Raw genomic sequence first — 17,565 nt, forward strand, 5'->3', positions numbered from 1 at the left:
GTTTGATTTAAAAGAAAAATAATAATAATTTATTAAATTAAAAAAAAGGTGCCATAATAGTAATGGGTATAATTTTATCAAGATTGTATTTTGATTGCAAGTGCAAATTACTTCTCCTTTTTTTAAAAGAAAAGCTTAGTTGAAATTTATCACAGTTAATGGTTGGATTATACCCTTTTAAGCCAATCTTATTTAATAAGTACTCTTGTTATGATTATATTCGGCTTTAATACTTTATTGATTTATTGGCATTCACTGGCGAAAGCTGCCAAGATTACGGAGTAGTTGAAGCCGTTGAGCAATATTTTTAACAACTAAAACCCCTTAATGACTAAAGACTTTTATAATATACGCTTATGTCTTCTTTGATGGCAAAAGATATTTTCAATTTTAGTAAAAGTATTGTAATGAGAATTATTCCGGGAAATGGCGAGCAGATGAAATAACATTTGGCAGAATTGACAGATAAAACTGCCAAAATAATTAATTAGTAAATTTTGCCCAGAATTTAATTTTTTAAGTCTGAATTTGTCTTTCGTAATATGATTCCTGGAAAACTAGAATGCCGTTCAGTAGAAAAAACCCCTGGTTAAAAAGAAAAAATATATACAGATAATCTTGTAATTATCGAAAAATTTATCATATTCTATGGCCCAGAGTGGGTTTATTACGAAATATTTCAAGAAATGGGGCAACGAAATAATTTTTGATTAAAAGACTAATGTATATATCTAATAACTGAATCTGAAGAAATATTTTGGGGGAATTTTCATTGTCTGATAAACATAGCGATGGTCACATAGAAGTTCAAGAACTAGAAATAATCATGGATATTGAGGAGTTTAAACCCCAATTTTAAGACCATTTAGCATACTGAAATATAAACTTAGAAAACCAAATTTTAACCCCTAAATAAAAGATATTTAAAATAAAACAAAAAAAAATCTTTTATTTTTATTGCGTTTTTTATGCCAGATTTCATAGAGTATTTATTTAATTTTTTTAAATTACCACTTGGTAAATTTAAAGGTCTTTTAATTGCTTTGTGCAATTATTTACTATTTATTTATCCTTTTAATTCCATTTATTGAGACAAGAAATATTCATAGATATTTCTCTAATTAAAAAATATGGCATTTTTTAGCTTAAAAAAATTAGTTGTTCTTTAATTTTAGTACAAATAATCTTGTTATTAATCGGGAAAATTATTGGCATTTGGTAGGCTCATTTTTGTTTCAGCTGCGACAGTTTGGTAGAAAATATGAACCATTAAAAAAACAAAAACAACAACCAATGAACTATTTCTTCTAAAATATCAATAAATACAAGCATATTTTGAAAATAAATTAATTTTCAGCCACATATTGTCAAGATGTTTTGACAAGTTCATTTTTTGTTTTAAAAGCGCATTAGTTGTTATAGATTTAATTAAATTAAAAACAGCAGAGATTAATGTCACTTTCGGAATAACTTATGATTTTCTACGAAACCCCTTTAGTTTTCTTGGTTGTTGTAATTTGGCATTTTTCTTTTAAAATAAAAAATTTTAAACTCACCAATGATTCCAAGTACAACTAAAGCAAACCAAATAGCTACATATGATAATAAAATCCCTACAAAGAAATACTTCGATTACCAAGCAACTACACCAACAGACCCCAGAGTATTAGAAAGTATGTTACCATATCTTACTTCAATTTATGGAAATCCACACAGCAGGTCACATTCATTTGGATGGGAAGCCGAAAAGGCCGTTGAAGATGCAAGAAAACAAGTAGCCGATCTGATTAATGCTGACCCAAAAGAAATTGTATTTACTAGTGGTGCTACTGAAGCATCTAATCTCGCTCTTAAAGGATTTGCCGAATACAATGATTACAATCTTCATATTATTACTAGTCAAACAGAGCATAAGGCAACACTTGAAACTTGTAGGTATTTAGAAGGAAAGGGGGTAGAAGTGACTTATCTCCCATCTAACAAAGACGGTTCATTAGATCTTAAAGAAATGAAGAAATTAATAAAGCCAAATACTAAATTGATTTCTTTACTCGCTGTTAATAATGAAATTGGCGTTAAGCACCCACTAGAAGAAATAGGTAAGATTTGTAAAGAGAAAGACATTGTGTTTCATACTGATGCTGCTCAAGCATTTGGTAAAATGCCTATTGATGTAAAAAAGTGTAACATTGGAATGATGAGTATTTCAGGACATAAAATCTACGGGCCTAAAGGTATTGGGGCTCTTTATGTCAGGAGGCGACCTAAAGTACGAATTTTACCGCTCTTTCACGGTGGTGGGCAAGAAAAAGGTCTGCGCAGTGGAACAACACCGACATTTCTTACGGTTGGATTAGGAACGGCTGCCAAAATTGCAAAAAATGAGATGAAAAAAAATTCAACACATATCGAAATGTTAACTAAACGCCTTTATGACAAATTAAGAGAAAAAATAGGAGATGATATTATTAAGAATGGAAAAGACACATTGCCAGGTTGTCTAAATATTTCTTTTCCTTATATTGAAGGGGAAGGGTTGTTAATGAAACTAAAAAACTTTGCATTGAGTAGTGGAAGTGCCTGTACTTCAGCATCACTCGAGCCTTCATATGTTTTGCGTGCTTTAGGTACTACTGATGACCTTGCACATTCTTCAATTCGGTTTGGAATTGGTAAATTTACGACTAAAGAAGATGTGGACACTTTAGTAGAAGAAGTCTCTAAAGCAGTTATTAATCTAAGAGAAATGTCTCCACTCTATGAAATGGTAAAAGAGGGCGTAGATCTCAGTACAATTAAATGGTCAGCATAATATTTCCATCAAAATAATAAATCTGTCTAAGCTTTTAATTTATGTTGTAAAGAAATGGGTTTTTAACAAAGTATTATTTTTGTCAATTTTAGAACTTTCATCTATTGATTGCGTGGGTAAATAATCCATGCTTTATTTTAAAGCAAAATTTTACTTAAAAATCATCACTTAAGAAAGCAACAGAGTTACAAGATAACTCTACAGTTGCGACAATTTTATTTATAGGGGTTATCACAAGACTTCATATTTTTTTTTATTAAAAGCAGAACCTCATTTTAATACAACCTTTTGTTCTATTGTTTAAATCTTGAATATAACTTGGTGTAATTAATTAAAACCACTTTCTAGTCTACTTGTCAAGAAATCCATCTTTACAATCTGTTTATTTTTTATAAAAAAAAATGCCAGAAGAAGTACTTATAGAAATATTTATTGTTGTAATTAAGCTTCAACTAGCAATACTTTTTTTTAATTCCTTTAAGTACTCCCCTTTTAACATTTATAATACGAGTTTGAATTAAAAATCTGTATTTTTTAAGTTTTTTTAAAATATTTAAGTTTTAATTATAAATATTGCTATTTATAATGCCAACTTACGATACGACATAAGACTCTTGAGAGTTTTTAACTTGATTACAGAAGAAGATGTGATGATGGAATGTCTGAAAAATAAATCTTAAGCGAAGCCAACCAAGACTTGTTAGCTACAAGGATAAAATCGGGGTTTAACGAATATGCAATTTGCAATATTAAAAAAGCAAACACTCTAAATTATTTTATATTTAAGTTTTAACCATAAGTATTGCTGATTATGATGTTTTCCCTTGTACAATGTCCGTTTTTTAATTCATTATTAAAATAACAAGTTAAAAATTTTAATTCTAAATTTTCCGAGTAAGCTCATACATTTCTTGAGTATTATAAATGTCTAACAAGATTTAAACGGGTTTTCCGTTTTTTATTTTAATTGCCTTTAATTCATTTTTCAAATAAAATCCCACAAAAATTTCAAATGCCTTTACGAAGAAATATTAAAACAAAAGTAAAAGGGAAATTTAATAGAAGATCAATAAAGAAACCAAATAATGCTGAAGAAGAAAAACCATTAAAGAAATCAATGCTTATGAACTCTGCAGTGGTTACTGTTAGAAATCCATCTAAGAATGCTGAGAGTCTGTGTAAGAATTTGAGAAAAATTCTCAGCCCCGATTGCTTATCTAAGATGGAAGTGAATCCAAAGATGCAAGATCTTGCAGATGTTGCACATCAACTCCTTGTTAAGCAAATCATTTATATTTCTGAGCATGATATTAAAATTGGAGTTTTGCCAAATGGCCCAACTTATACATTTGAAATAGCTTCATATGAAGACACGTTAAAAAACTTTCCGAGTGATTTTTTTAGAGCAATTCCATTTCTTACATTTGAAGGAAAAAGCCCAATCAAACCAGTTTTCCAGTATTTTGGACAGCAAAATTCGCCAGATTTTAAAAGAGTTCTCCATTTTCATTTTAAACACGATTTAATTTATATTAGACATTTTCTAAAAACAACTGAAGATACAGATGACAACTTTAAAGTGCATATGAAAGAAATTGGACCAAAAATTTCATTAAAATTTATTGAAAAGACAGAAGGGGTATTGCCAGAATTAAAGATAAAACTTAAATTTAGAAATAAATTTGCAAATGGCGAAGATTAAATAAATTAAAAAAAGCGTTTTAATTAAAATAAAACAAATAAATATTTTAAGTAGTAACAATATATAATTATTGAAATAGAATATTATAAGTTGGATATATATATTATACTTAAATAAATACACATGTTTACCTCAAACTCTTACTTTTAATATTGTAAATAGAATTTAATGACATAGGGGCAACTTTAACAAATAAAACTAAAATAAATACACATGTTTACTTCAAACTCTTACTTTTAATATTGTAAATAGAATTTAATGGCATAGGGGCAACTTTAACAAATAAAACTAAAATAAATACCCATGTTTATCCAAAACTGTTACTTAATTTAATTATGGTGTTCAATTTAAAGTAGACATTTTATAGCTATTAGTAAGCATCTTTTTATTATTTATCTGAAGTTGAAAATGACATTATCTTGTTAAAAAAAATCGGATTTATTGAAAAGTGGTTGCCTACAAAACTCTGGGGGCCGGGCCCCTATAGCATCTCTATCCCTCTGCCGACAGTCGGCTAGCCTTAGGCATTATCTTGTTAAATTGGTAATCTTCGGGGTTACTTCTGCTTTGTCACTATTTCTAGTCAGCAATTTTCCTCTCCTTAACAACGACTCCAATAAAAAAAATGCTCACGAATGCATTCTTATGAACTAATGAAAGGATGTTTGATCAAAATTTAAGGTGAATGCTGTTTTCAATGCTGTATTTCTTGTAAAATTTTGTGGCCAAGACTTTCTAGGCTGTTAAATATGGAAAAATTCATCTCAAATTTTTATACATGAGCCTTTTTATTTCCTTTAAATTGTATTGTTTAAAATTTCCGTTTTTTACAATATTTAATAGTTTAAGGCTGAAGTTACCAAATCTAATTATATTTGTCTTGACCCTACTTACCATATCGTATAAGACTGGTCTATTGTGTTGTAACTTAAAGGCCAATTTTGCTTCGAGTTTCTAATTTGATCTCTTAATTATTATTGGCTTCTTTTGAACTAAGTAAGATCTCAGTTTCTTAGATTTTGTAAAACCATATCTAAAATAAAGTTGTAAGCTTTTATATATATAATTTATATTGTGTTGGAATAAGCAATAATTTAATATATTCTAGTTTGATTAAAAATTGGCAAAATTGAATTATTCTTTTAATGATTTCATGTATAAGTTTGCACAAATTTTTTTTGGTTTAAAATTTTACAATTAATAAAGCAGCAGAGTTTTACAATAACTTTATACTTGTAGTAAAACTCATTATGTGTGCTCTATTATTTAATCAAATCGATATATTAACAAACACAAACAATTTAATTTTAAAAATCAAAGAGTTTCCTCTTTTTTACCCCCTTAAAAAAATGGAACTATCTTTCACAGTATTACTACTGACTCTTCTAATCAGAAGTTTCGTACCGATGAATTCATTTTATATAAATTACATGGTAGATTCTAAAAATTTTACAAACACGGAAATGTCTAATCTCATAGCCCCTTTTTACTTTTATTCTTCTTTTCTTGGAATTTTTTTTAGTAAAACAATTCTTCACTATACTGGGATTGCAAATAGCTCGATTCTTATTTCTGGTCTTTTCTTTGTAAATATGATAATTTTACTGAACATCCCTAAGAGAAACCTATTCATAGGTCGTATGATTTATTTTATTTCTGGATTTGCGTCTGCATTTGACATAGTTCTCAGATTTTATATTGCAGAAAGTGACAATAAATCTGGGACTTCAGATTTTAGATATTCATATGTAAGTGCATTAAGAACAGTCTTTTCATCAATTTCATGCTTAATAGGGCAAGAAATACTAATGAAAACGGGTCATTATGAAATTAACATTTATATTTCCATTTTAACCCAATTTATTAGTTTGTGCATGTCAACTATAATTTCAATAAATTCAAAGGATAGCGGTAAGTTTGTTGATATCAATGCTTTCAGTGCTGTTTTTTCTATGGATAAAACAATGTTAAAAGCTTTTCTTGCTGGATCCGTGTCAAGTTGTTTTCATTTTTTTATACGGTTTTTTTCACAGAGCATTTTTAGGGATAGGGAAGCTGCTAATGAAAACAGAAATAACAGCACAGAATCATGTGACGATATAAAATCTTTAAATATAGAAGGGCAGCGCGAACCAGCCCATGAAGTGGTCTTAAACAACAAGCCGGTGTTGCAGACCACCAAAATTGTATTTAAAACATTAATAAACTTTCCTGTAGTTCTCATTTCAATGATTTTTATAAAAGCGTTTTCTTTTGTTACACCAAAATATAAAACCCATGGAAATGCACATCAAAGATTTTTGTATGGGAATGTTGATGCACTTATTGGCATTTTGACTTATTCTTCTTGTTATTTCATTATTATTTTTTCTGATCAAAAAATTAAAGAAAGATTGTATTTATATCTTCTACTAGCAGCTACTATAAACCTGTTTATTTTGACAAAAATTAACAACAGTGTCATTTCTTTATTTATCTACCTAGTTGTAATAATATCAGCAAATACTTGCAATTTTATTTCAAAAGCATTTCTGAAAAAGACAGCCAATGACAATAATTTAGTGGTTGCTTGCTTTATTGTAGAAACAATCGTCCATAGCATTATAAATCACGGTTGTAAATTATCCAAGGCAAATAATGTAATTAAGGCCCGAGTTTATTCTTTAGTAGGTTTGTTTGTATCATTTACAATAATTGTAATGAGCTCAACATAAATTATATTGTAATTAAGGCCCGAGTTTATTCTTTAGTAGGTTTGCTTGTATCATTTACAATAATTGTAATGAGATCAACATAATTTATATTGTAAGACAAGGCTGTTTGTTATCATCATGTCATATTTTGTTTAAGTATCTAATATTCATAACCGAGTCGCTAGTGATTAATCAAAATGCAAACTACAAAGATTTCAATCCTAAAATGTTGAAGTATCGTTGTTTTAAATAAATAGCCCACAGGGCATGTTCTGCAAATCGTTATTTATAATTAGACTAAATCATAATATTACTGTTACTACTTAAAATCTTTATTGACATTAGGGGTATTAATCTTGCCTGATTATAACAATATAATTGTTACTACTTAAAATATTTCTTGGCATTAGGGGTATTAATCTTGGTGATATAACAATAACTGTTGTTCTCTGAAGACAAATTAGACATTTTCAACGACAACATTTATAGTTGGATATATATTTTACTTAAATAAATACCCAGTTAACCTCAAACTCTTACTTTTATTAATAATTAGGCTTTAGTAATAATAATGATCGGGGAAGAGATATTAAATCTAAAAATTTTCCCTAAATTGGCAATGTGAAATCATCGAAATAACATTGATTGGAGAAGATAAGGGATCTAGATTGATTAACTCGAGCAGCAAATAAGAATTTAAAGAAATTGATTTAATAGGTAATCCAATAACGCTTTTGCTCAAGTGCAAAGTGAAAATACATATGTGTCGAATTGGGGGTTATTTATGAATTTTTACAAGAATTATAGAATTAAAATAAGATTGGCTTTAAAGTTGTGAAACACATTTAATCACTGATTATTAAGAAGACTTTTTAATGGTTTTATTCTTACCAAAAAAGGTCTTGCGGGGGAAGGTGGCCACTCAGATATTGAAAAAGTAGTAATGATAATTACAAAGAAGTTGGCCAACTGGTAATTAAATTCATAAGAATGGCCTCAAAAGTGCAACTGCAAATAACATTAGAACAAACTTCAATCCCTAACTAAATACTACAGTGCTCTATTCGCATTAAGAAAACCAAAACTTAAAATCAGGTAAACATAAGTATAGTTATTTATATTGTTGAAATAATCTTAAATAAGAACCCTCTAATGTCAAATAGGTCGCCAGAGAACAACATATAATATACATCTAACCTTATTGTATCTTTTATTCTATGACTGGGGTACTAGTAAACCCCCCTAATGTCAAATAGGTCGCCAGAGAACAACATATAATATACATCTAACCTTATTGTATCTTTTATTCTATGACTGGGGTACTAGTAAACCCCCCTAATGTCAAATAGGTCGCCAGAGAACAACATATAATATACATCTAACCTTATTGTATCTTTTATTCTATGACTGGGGTACTAGTAAACCCCCCTAATGTCAAATAAGTCGCCAGAGAACAACATATAATATACATCTAACCTTATTGTATCTTTTATTCTATGACTGGGGTACTAGTAACCCCCCTAAAAGCAATTTTACTCTTGGAAAAAGCTTTATCTTTGATTTGTAGAATTTTAAGAGTGACTTCAGAAAAATATAAACAAAAAGCCAACGTTCCTTTCCCTTAAGAATAATTGGGAATTTTGCAACGCTGTTTTAGAGTCATCAAGTTCCTCACCTTTAAAAGAATTGCAGCCCAAGGCCAACTATTCTATGAACTTGATGAAATTATCCTTTGCAGCAGCTGAAAAATACTGAGTAGCACAAGCACAATAAAAAAACCAAAGATAATTTGGTGAGGATATTTCTGTTAAGGGGGATCATCTGCAGTACGGGGCTCAGAAAATTCAGTCACTTTGTAGATTGTAAGAATTATCACATTTTGCATTTTGTCTGTGTAAAAAGTTTTGGCAATGGGAGCATTATTTCAAGCTCTCCCAAGCAAAACCCCAAGAAACCCAAGTTTAAAAAGTCAACCCAGGAATGCAAGCAGTTATAGGCTTGGATAATAGGAAAAGTGGCCTAAAAACGGAACTTCTAGTGAAATGAATTACCATTTCTAACCCAAAAAATAATTGGCAAAGTGATTAAACTAGAATATAACTTTAAATCGTATCCAAAAACTAATAAAACGCCTACAAACACCACCTGAATTTCTTTTAAATTCATTTAAATAATAAATAAACCTTAAATAAATAATTTTATCAAAAAAAAACTCAATTAATATCTGTCCAAAAATTTATTAATTTTCCTTAAATGCATTTCTAATATCTTCCAGGTTCAAATCTCTATTCGTTATTAAAAGGTTTATTATTTCTTCTGTTATTTTTCCAATCCCAAATTCTTTTAAATTATCACTAAATGCTGATGTACACTCCTTTAAGTGTAATAAACATACTTTTAAAACTATGTTTTCACCTTTATATAACAAATGTCTCTTACTTTGATAAAAAGAATCAATAATTCTAATTATCACTGAAGTACTTTGAGGATCTGAAAAATTTACTTTTTTTGAATGTCTCCATATTAATTTCATTAAAATTTCATTTGAATCGTTCAAAAGATCAAAATAAACTCTCAAAATTTGTAAATCACAATTTAAACATAAATTTATCAAAATATCTGCTATTAAAGAGCTAATTTCAGAATTAGTTGTAGTAGAGCTTTCCTGTGTACTTTCTTTAACATTGGGAATCAAGAAGGTATTTAAAGAAACAAGAATTTCATATCTAATAGAGGCGCAGAAATCAGAATTTTTTGTAAATTTAATTAAAATTTTTAAAATACAAAGTTTAATTTCGTAATCATTAAATTTTAAAATTAAGTGATTTAAAAGAGTTGAAATAACTGAATTACAAGAAAAAACAAGACTTTGTGGTTCTTTAGAAATTAAGTTTGAAATGGCTTCTAAACTACTTTTAGATTCTTCAGAATCATCACTTTTGATTTTTTCTAAAAGTGAATCAACTAAATTGTAATTTCTTTTCTTTTTTTGTGGAGTAGTTGAAATATTAATATTTTCTAAACTTTCTTCGATTGCTTTTTTTAAAATTTCACTAGGATCTACACAAGTTTCAGGTATTTCGAAAGAATTGTTTTGAGTTTCGGCATAAGGGACTTGCTCATATCTAAAATCACTTGTTTTAAAATCAAGAATTTGATCATTGGCTACAACTTTATTTAAAGTATTTACTTTATTACTACTTAATACATTTCTTTGAGAATTATTGATTAAGCCCCCCTCTAAATTCTCATCAACGGAAGGTGCCACTAAAACACCCGCCAACATATTTCTAGGATTAAAAGTTTCAATTTCTGCACTAGTAGATGCTTCTATAATTATTGAATCTTCAAGTTCATTTACATCAATTACTTCATCACTGTTAACACATATAGACGCATTTTTATCAAAATCTAATCTTCTGCTATTAAGTTTGTTAACCATTGATTCATTAATAGTCCGATTTACATTTAAATCAACTTTATTTGTTTTACCTTTAAAAATAGCATCACTTCTTATTGTATCATCTCTATTAACATCTACATCACTTCTCATTTCATAATCTTTTAATACATTTACATCACTTCTCATTGAATCATCTTTATTAACGGCATCTCTCACAACTGTACCATTCCCCGAATCAATTGCACTCTTATCTTCATATACCCTCAAAAGTTCCTCTTTCAAACTTATTACTTTTTCTATTCCTATTGAAAACCCTATAAAATCTTCATTTTCTATAACCGTTTTTTCTATTTCATTGTATTTCAGTTCTTTTAAATTTTTATATTTAAATATTAATTGATAAATAGCTTTTAAGCTACTACTTGTGTTATCTTTTAAACCGCTCGTTATATTAGCATTTTCTTGCAAATTGCAATGAATCGTTCTAAATATTTTATATAATTTTGTTGCAGGGTAAATTCTATCTAAAAGTTCTATTTCTGATTCCATGGAATTTCCTATTAAAAATTCTGCTAAAAAAATTGCTTCATTTTCTTGTAAAATATATCTAAGGCTAATGAAATGTAAAATTAGGGAATTGAAATAAGGGGAGGGAATTTTATAAAAACAATAGAGTCCTATTAAAATATCACTTAAAGGCAAAATGTCATTTTCTAGTGATTTCACGGCTTTATTTATATCATTTTTAAAGAAATTTAAGAATTCGCTAGTAAAAATATCGCTTGGATTGATTTTACAATTTTTCAATCTTTGATTAATTTGTATTTTGAAGATACCTTTTAATTGCTGCTCTTGGTTATTCTTAGATGTGTTATTGTTTTGAGCTGTGCTACAATGTTTTAATTCTTCATTTTCAAGTTGTGCATTTGGATTAACCGCCCCTATATGATCATCTATAACAATTTCTTTATTAGCTAAATTGTTATTATCTGCCGTATTATAGCCTTGTAAATCATTATTTTCATTTATAATACTTCCTTCATCTTTTACAACATCTTCTGTATATTTCAGCTTGTCGTAAAAATCTATAAATAAATTTAATTCCTTTTTCTCTTGTGTTCCAATCACTTTAAATTCATTTAGAAATTCATCAATAAAAATATTTTTATTTTTTATAATTTTGGAAAAAAAATCTAAAAAAGTTAACAATTTCTTACCACTTTTGTTATTTTTTAGGCAGTAAATAAAATTTTGTATTACAAAGTTTAAATCTAATTTTAAATATAAAATTAAAATTTCATCTTTTAATTTCGTTTCTGTTATTTTTGAGTTTAGAAATGAAATTAATTCATTTTTTACATTTGAAATGTCTGGAAATGTGCTTATAATATTTAAAAAAGCTTTAAAAATATGAAAATTTGTTTCTTTTGAACTAATTAAATACAGTACAATAGAAATTGGTCCCTCTTCCACAAATAAATATGTTGAATCCCGAATTTTTTCTAGTTTTTTGGCCCATTCTTTTTCTCTTAAAAAACTATATTTAGAAATAAAATTGTCATTAATTTCCTGTTTTGAATTTTGATCTAATTGAAAATTAAAACAGATTGGATCAAATATTTCTGAATTGGCTTTACGAGTTTGATTATTATATGAAGGGCGTTGGATGTTGTCGGGTGAACGACTTATAGTAGTATTCCGAGATTGTGTCAGGTTACCAGTAGAAAGAGTGGCAGAACGAGACAGATTTTTATTGTCGGGTGAACGACTAATAGTAGTATTCCGAGGTTGTACAAGGTTACCAGGAGAATTAGTGGCAGAACGAGACAGATTTTTGTTATCGGGTGAACGACTAATAGTAGTATTCCGAGATTGTGGCAGGTTACCAGGAGAAAGAGTGGCAGAACGAGACAGATTTTTATTGTCAGGTGAACGACTAATAGTGGATTCTTTGGGGGATGGCACATTGCTACTGGCTGCCCTGAGCCCTTTAAGTTTATTCAACTGTGCAAGTGTCAATCCTTCTAAATTCTCCACTTTCACTAAAACTTCCCCTGACAATTTTCTTACTTCTGATGAAGGGTCTTCTAGAAGTTTGCCTATTTCACATATTCTGGGTATTTCTCTATAAAATTTTAAGCATTCTAAAATCCCTATTTTAATTTCTGGGTTTTTAATATCTAAAGCATCTATCAATAAATTTATATCTGGTAAAATCAATTCTATTGTTTCTTTTATAAGAACTGAAAGTGCTCCTTTTTTATCTTTAAATCTTGCAATCATCCCTTTAATACATTCATTATTTGTTATTTTCCCAATTTTTATACATTCAACTGCAGCTGTAACCACAAGAATATTTGAATCTTTTGTTTTTCTGTATAAAATTGGAAAAGTTTCATTTTTATTTAACATTTTTTCAATATTTTCTTTTAGAAAATTTAATGCTTTTAAACGCTCTTTCCAGTCAGTGCTATCAAATGGAAGTTCATTTATTTTAACTTCTCTACTTGGTGCTTCAATAGTAGAAAAGAGTACTTTAAGATCTTTTAAAATAATTGGCTTTACATTTTCCAAAAATTTTAAAGTTAAATCAAAAATAATTTTATAAATAGAAAAAGTTAAATTTATACTTTCTTGTTTTACTTCTTTATCGTTGCTTAAGAAAAGACTTTCCAATAAAACACACAAATCTTTTATTATTAAATCTTTTCCTATTTTAGATTTAAAAAAATCTTGATTTTGTTCAATTAAAAAATTAATTTTTATTACACACCCCAAAACAACCTTTGAATTTTTATGAGAAAAACACTGTAAAAGGCCTTTAAATACACCAATTCTATCACCTTCATTAAAAACTTTGTCTATCAAAAGAGAAATTAAATTTTTAAGTGCAACTTTAGGTTGTGTAAATTGTAAATAAAGTTTACAAATTTCATTATTTGTTAATTCCCCCTTATAATTTATTAAACTAGTAATAGCAACTTCTAATGCAACAGCTAAAGTTTCATTCTGTAAAATTCCAATGTATTCAGGAAATTCATTGATCTTTAAATAAGCAGCAATTCTTTTCTTAAATGTTTTTGATTTTATAAAAGCATCAAAATTCTCATTTGTAATTTCTTCTTGCACTTGTTCTTCTTGTGCTTGTGGGAATTCATCCATTGGGTAAATTTTTAGAAACAATTAAGTAAGAATTTGGGAGGGTAATTAGGAGAAGATGTGATCATTATGAGCAATTGCAATATTTAAGAGAAGCGCGGCGATGATAATAAAGTGTAAATATTAGTGGGGTGTAATGATGGCGATAAAGTTGAACCAATAGAGGGCTGTAATGATGGAAATAAGGTGTAAATATTATGTGAGGGTGTAATGATGGAGATAAAGTGTAAACATTAGTGGGCTGTAAGGATGGCGATAAAGTTGAACCAATAGAGGGCTGTAACGATGGAAATAAAGTGTAAACATTAGTGGGCTGTAACGATGGAGATAAAGTTGAACCAATAGAGGGCTGTAACGATAGAAATAAAGTTGAACCAATAGAGGGCTGTAACGATAGAAATAAAGTTGAACCAATAGAGGGCTGTAACGATGACGATAAAGTTGAACCAATAGAGGGCTGTAACGATAGAAATAAAGTGTAAATATTATGTGAGGGCGCAATTATTGTGTGAGGCAGTAATTATGGGGATAAAGTGTAACCATTAAAAGAGTAAATTATCATTAGGTGAGACCACAAAGATGATGATACGGCGCTTTATTATTAGAAGAGACAGATTTTTAAGGGGCATTTTACTGGTGAGAAATGTATAAAATTCAGAATAACATGTTTAGATCACATCAATTGGTATTATAATGTTTTATTCCATTATAAAATTAACCCTCTTTTTAAATGATCTTTTTTTTAAACAATATTACATTAAATTTTACACAGATAAACTTTAAAATTTAGATTAGAAATTGTAGGCTTTAAATGGTTGATTATGATAAGTTGGATATATATATTATACTTAAATAAATACCCATGTTTACCTCAAACTCTTACTTGATATAAATGTTGTAATACATAAAGATTTGTACCCGTAATATCGTTAAATTATTAAAAAAAGGAAAAGGAGCAAAACTTGTAAATATTTATTTAATTTTGATGGTTGGATTATAGCTGTGCCAATTATTATTTGATGTGTTATCCTCTATTAATATAATCCCTAAATACCCCTAATGTTTAATTACTTATTTAATGAAGAGCTTACACCATCTTTGGTAATACAAGACAACCTTATTGCAAAAAACACTTGTTATGATTATATTTGTCTATAATAGATAACTTTACTTATAATTTAATACCCCCCTATCTACTCTTTTTTCAGAGATTAAATTTAATTTTTTAAAAAAGTTTAATATAGACATCAAACAAAATAATCACCTATGAAAGGTCCAAAAATGATTGTATAAGACTACGCCTATTAAGTTTTCAGAATTTTTTTAAAATTAAACGTTTTTTGTCGAAATTGATTGGTAAGTTTACAATTTTACCAAATTTCTTTATATTTTAGAGGTTTGTAGGTGTATTACACCAGAAGTTTTAACTAGCCACTATCAACAGTTTAAGATGTTTACCAAATTTCTTTATATTTTAAAGGTTTGTAGGTGTATTACACTAGAAGTTTTAACTAGCCACTATCAACAGTTTAGGATTTTTCAAAGTTACCTTTTTTTGTTAGTGATCGTAAGCTTATTTGGAAAATTAAATTAAATTTTTTTATTTATAGTTTTTAATTTGATTAGCAGGAATATTAATAAAGTTGAATAGTTTAATTGACTTTAAGGCTAAATAGTCTTTTTTATTTAAAGCTAAATTTTTTAATTTAAGTTTGAGTTTGGGGTAAACATGTGTATTTAGTGTTATGAGTCTAAAATAATCATAACAAGGGTGTTTATTAAATAGCTATAATTCAACCTTATGTATTTCTAATTATTTATAAGGCTGTAAAATTATAAAACAACTTTATTTAAAGCTTCATTTATTTTTAAAAATAATAAGATTCAGTTAATAAAGCAGTGTAATTATACAATAACTTTATTTAAAGCTTGAGTTTATTATGCAATTTAAAAAAATCAGTTAATAAAGCAGTTTAATTATACAATAACTTTATTTAAAGCTTGAATTAATTATGCAATTTAAAAAAATCAGTTAATAAAGCAGTGTAATTATACAATAACTTTTTTTAGGCTTCAATTAATTATGTAAATTAAAAAAATCAGTTAATAAAGCAGTTTAATTATAAAATAACTTTATATTTGCAACAAATATCGTAGTGGCCGTAAAATTCTGTTTATTTCTAATAATATTTTTCTTTTTTATTTTTAGTTTAAAAATTTTTTACTCATAAAATGTTAAGAAGAAAACAACAAGAAAGACAAGAATATGTAAAAAGAAAAGAAGAATCACAGAAGTCTAAACAAGAGCAACTTTTGGGTGCTCTAAATACAAACAGCAAAATCCCACATCATCTGAGATCTGAAGCTAAAGGATTACTAGATGATGCTATTTATAGAATTGCTGAAACTGAAATTTATCATCCGTTTCCAAAAATTGCAGTTACAACAAGTCATTCCCCATCTAATGTTTTGAATAGCTTTGCTAAACATTTTTCTTTAATTTTTAATGGTTTTTATTTAATGAGAGGAAGAATGACTGAAAAAGAGTTAAATGAATATTGTTTATCAAATGGAATTACACATTTATTTATATTAAGAGAAAGTAAAGGAAATTTAACGAGTATCGTATTCTGTAAGTATCCTAATGGACCAACTTATCATTTTTCTACTTTCAATGTAAAATATCAGAGAAGATTAAAACCGATGGGGGAAAAAGCTTATTTAATAGTTGATGGAATGGACAGTAATACGGGAAAAATTTTGAAGTTGAATACAAGTTTATGTTTTCCTAAGGTAAATGATGCTTCTAGATTGATAGCTATGATTAATAAAGATGGGACAATTGCTTTTAGGCACTTTTTAATAGAAAACCGAAAATTAATTAAAGAATGTGAAATGGATATGAAATTGTTTAAAATAGTAAATAGCACTTTTGATACAAATGGAGATGTAGATTTTACACTAAAATCATTTATGAACAGTACAAACAATGATGTTTTAAAAGAAAAGGAGGAAGCTGCAATTTAAATAGTTTATTTTACAGAGAATAAATAATTTTTATATTAAATTTTTAATAAATAAATGAAATAGCAGCCTTTTTTAAACAATTAAAAATGTTGGGTAATATAAACGTCACCTAAAATTTGTAAAAATATGTCGGTATCAGGAGATCTATTAATTAAATTAAGAGTTTGCGGTAAACACGTGTATTTTATTATATTAAGTAGATGTTTGAGGTAAACACGTGTATTTTATTATATTAAGTAGAAGTTTGAGGTAAACACGTGTATTTTATTATATTAAGTAGGTGCCTGAGGTAGGCACGTGTATTTTTTTATATTAAGTAAGAGTTTGAATTAAATAACCCTCAATATCTAATAGGTCTTCAGATAACAACATTATAAATATCTGTTACTACTTAAAATATTTTTTGACATTAGGGGTATTAATCTTGACCGATTATAACAATATCAACCTTTTAATAATATTTCAAAAACATATCTGATTTTCTGGAAGGGAGATTATTAATTCCGAAATTCCACAATAAATACGGAATTAAAACTGAGATTGATCTTAGGACCCAAGTATAAATCCTTAAGTAATTTTTTAGAAGAAGGATCCCCAATAAAAATCCAACTATTTTGTGATTAAGATCGCAAATAACCAAACAACGAATAATCATGCCCAAACGGTAGTTGAAGAAATAATAATTATGGCTTAAAACACGTTGAAAGTTTAGGGGGATTAAGAACGCAGAGAATTTAAAGGAAATAGAAATCTAGCTATGCGGTAGTTG

General features: G+C 27.9%; 1 protein-coding gene across 1 annotated transcript; it reads left to right on the forward strand.

The window, feature by feature from the left end:
- Positions 1–1,558: 1,558 nt before the first annotated feature.
- On the forward strand, positions 1,559–2,812 carry LOC143921948 (uncharacterized). The gene has a single exon (XM_077445259.1). The coding sequence runs from the start codon at positions 1,559–1,561 to the stop codon at positions 2,810–2,812; it is 1,254 nt and encodes a 417-aa protein (XP_077301385.1).
- Positions 2,813–17,565: the final 14,753 nt, after the last annotated feature.

The sequence above is a fragment of the Arctopsyche grandis genome, unplaced genomic scaffold, assembly GCF_051622035.1.
Source record: "Arctopsyche grandis isolate Sample6627 unplaced genomic scaffold, ASM5162203v2 HiC_scaffold_91, whole genome shotgun sequence".
In the NCBI taxonomy this organism is placed as follows: Eukaryota; Metazoa; Arthropoda; class Insecta; order Trichoptera; family Hydropsychidae; genus Arctopsyche; species Arctopsyche grandis.

What these genes read in the sequence shown, in the direction of transcription:
- LOC143921948 (XM_077445259.1), top strand. Translation starts at nt 1,559, where the DNA reads ATGATTCCAAGTACAACTAAAGCAAACCAAATAGCTACATATGATAAT.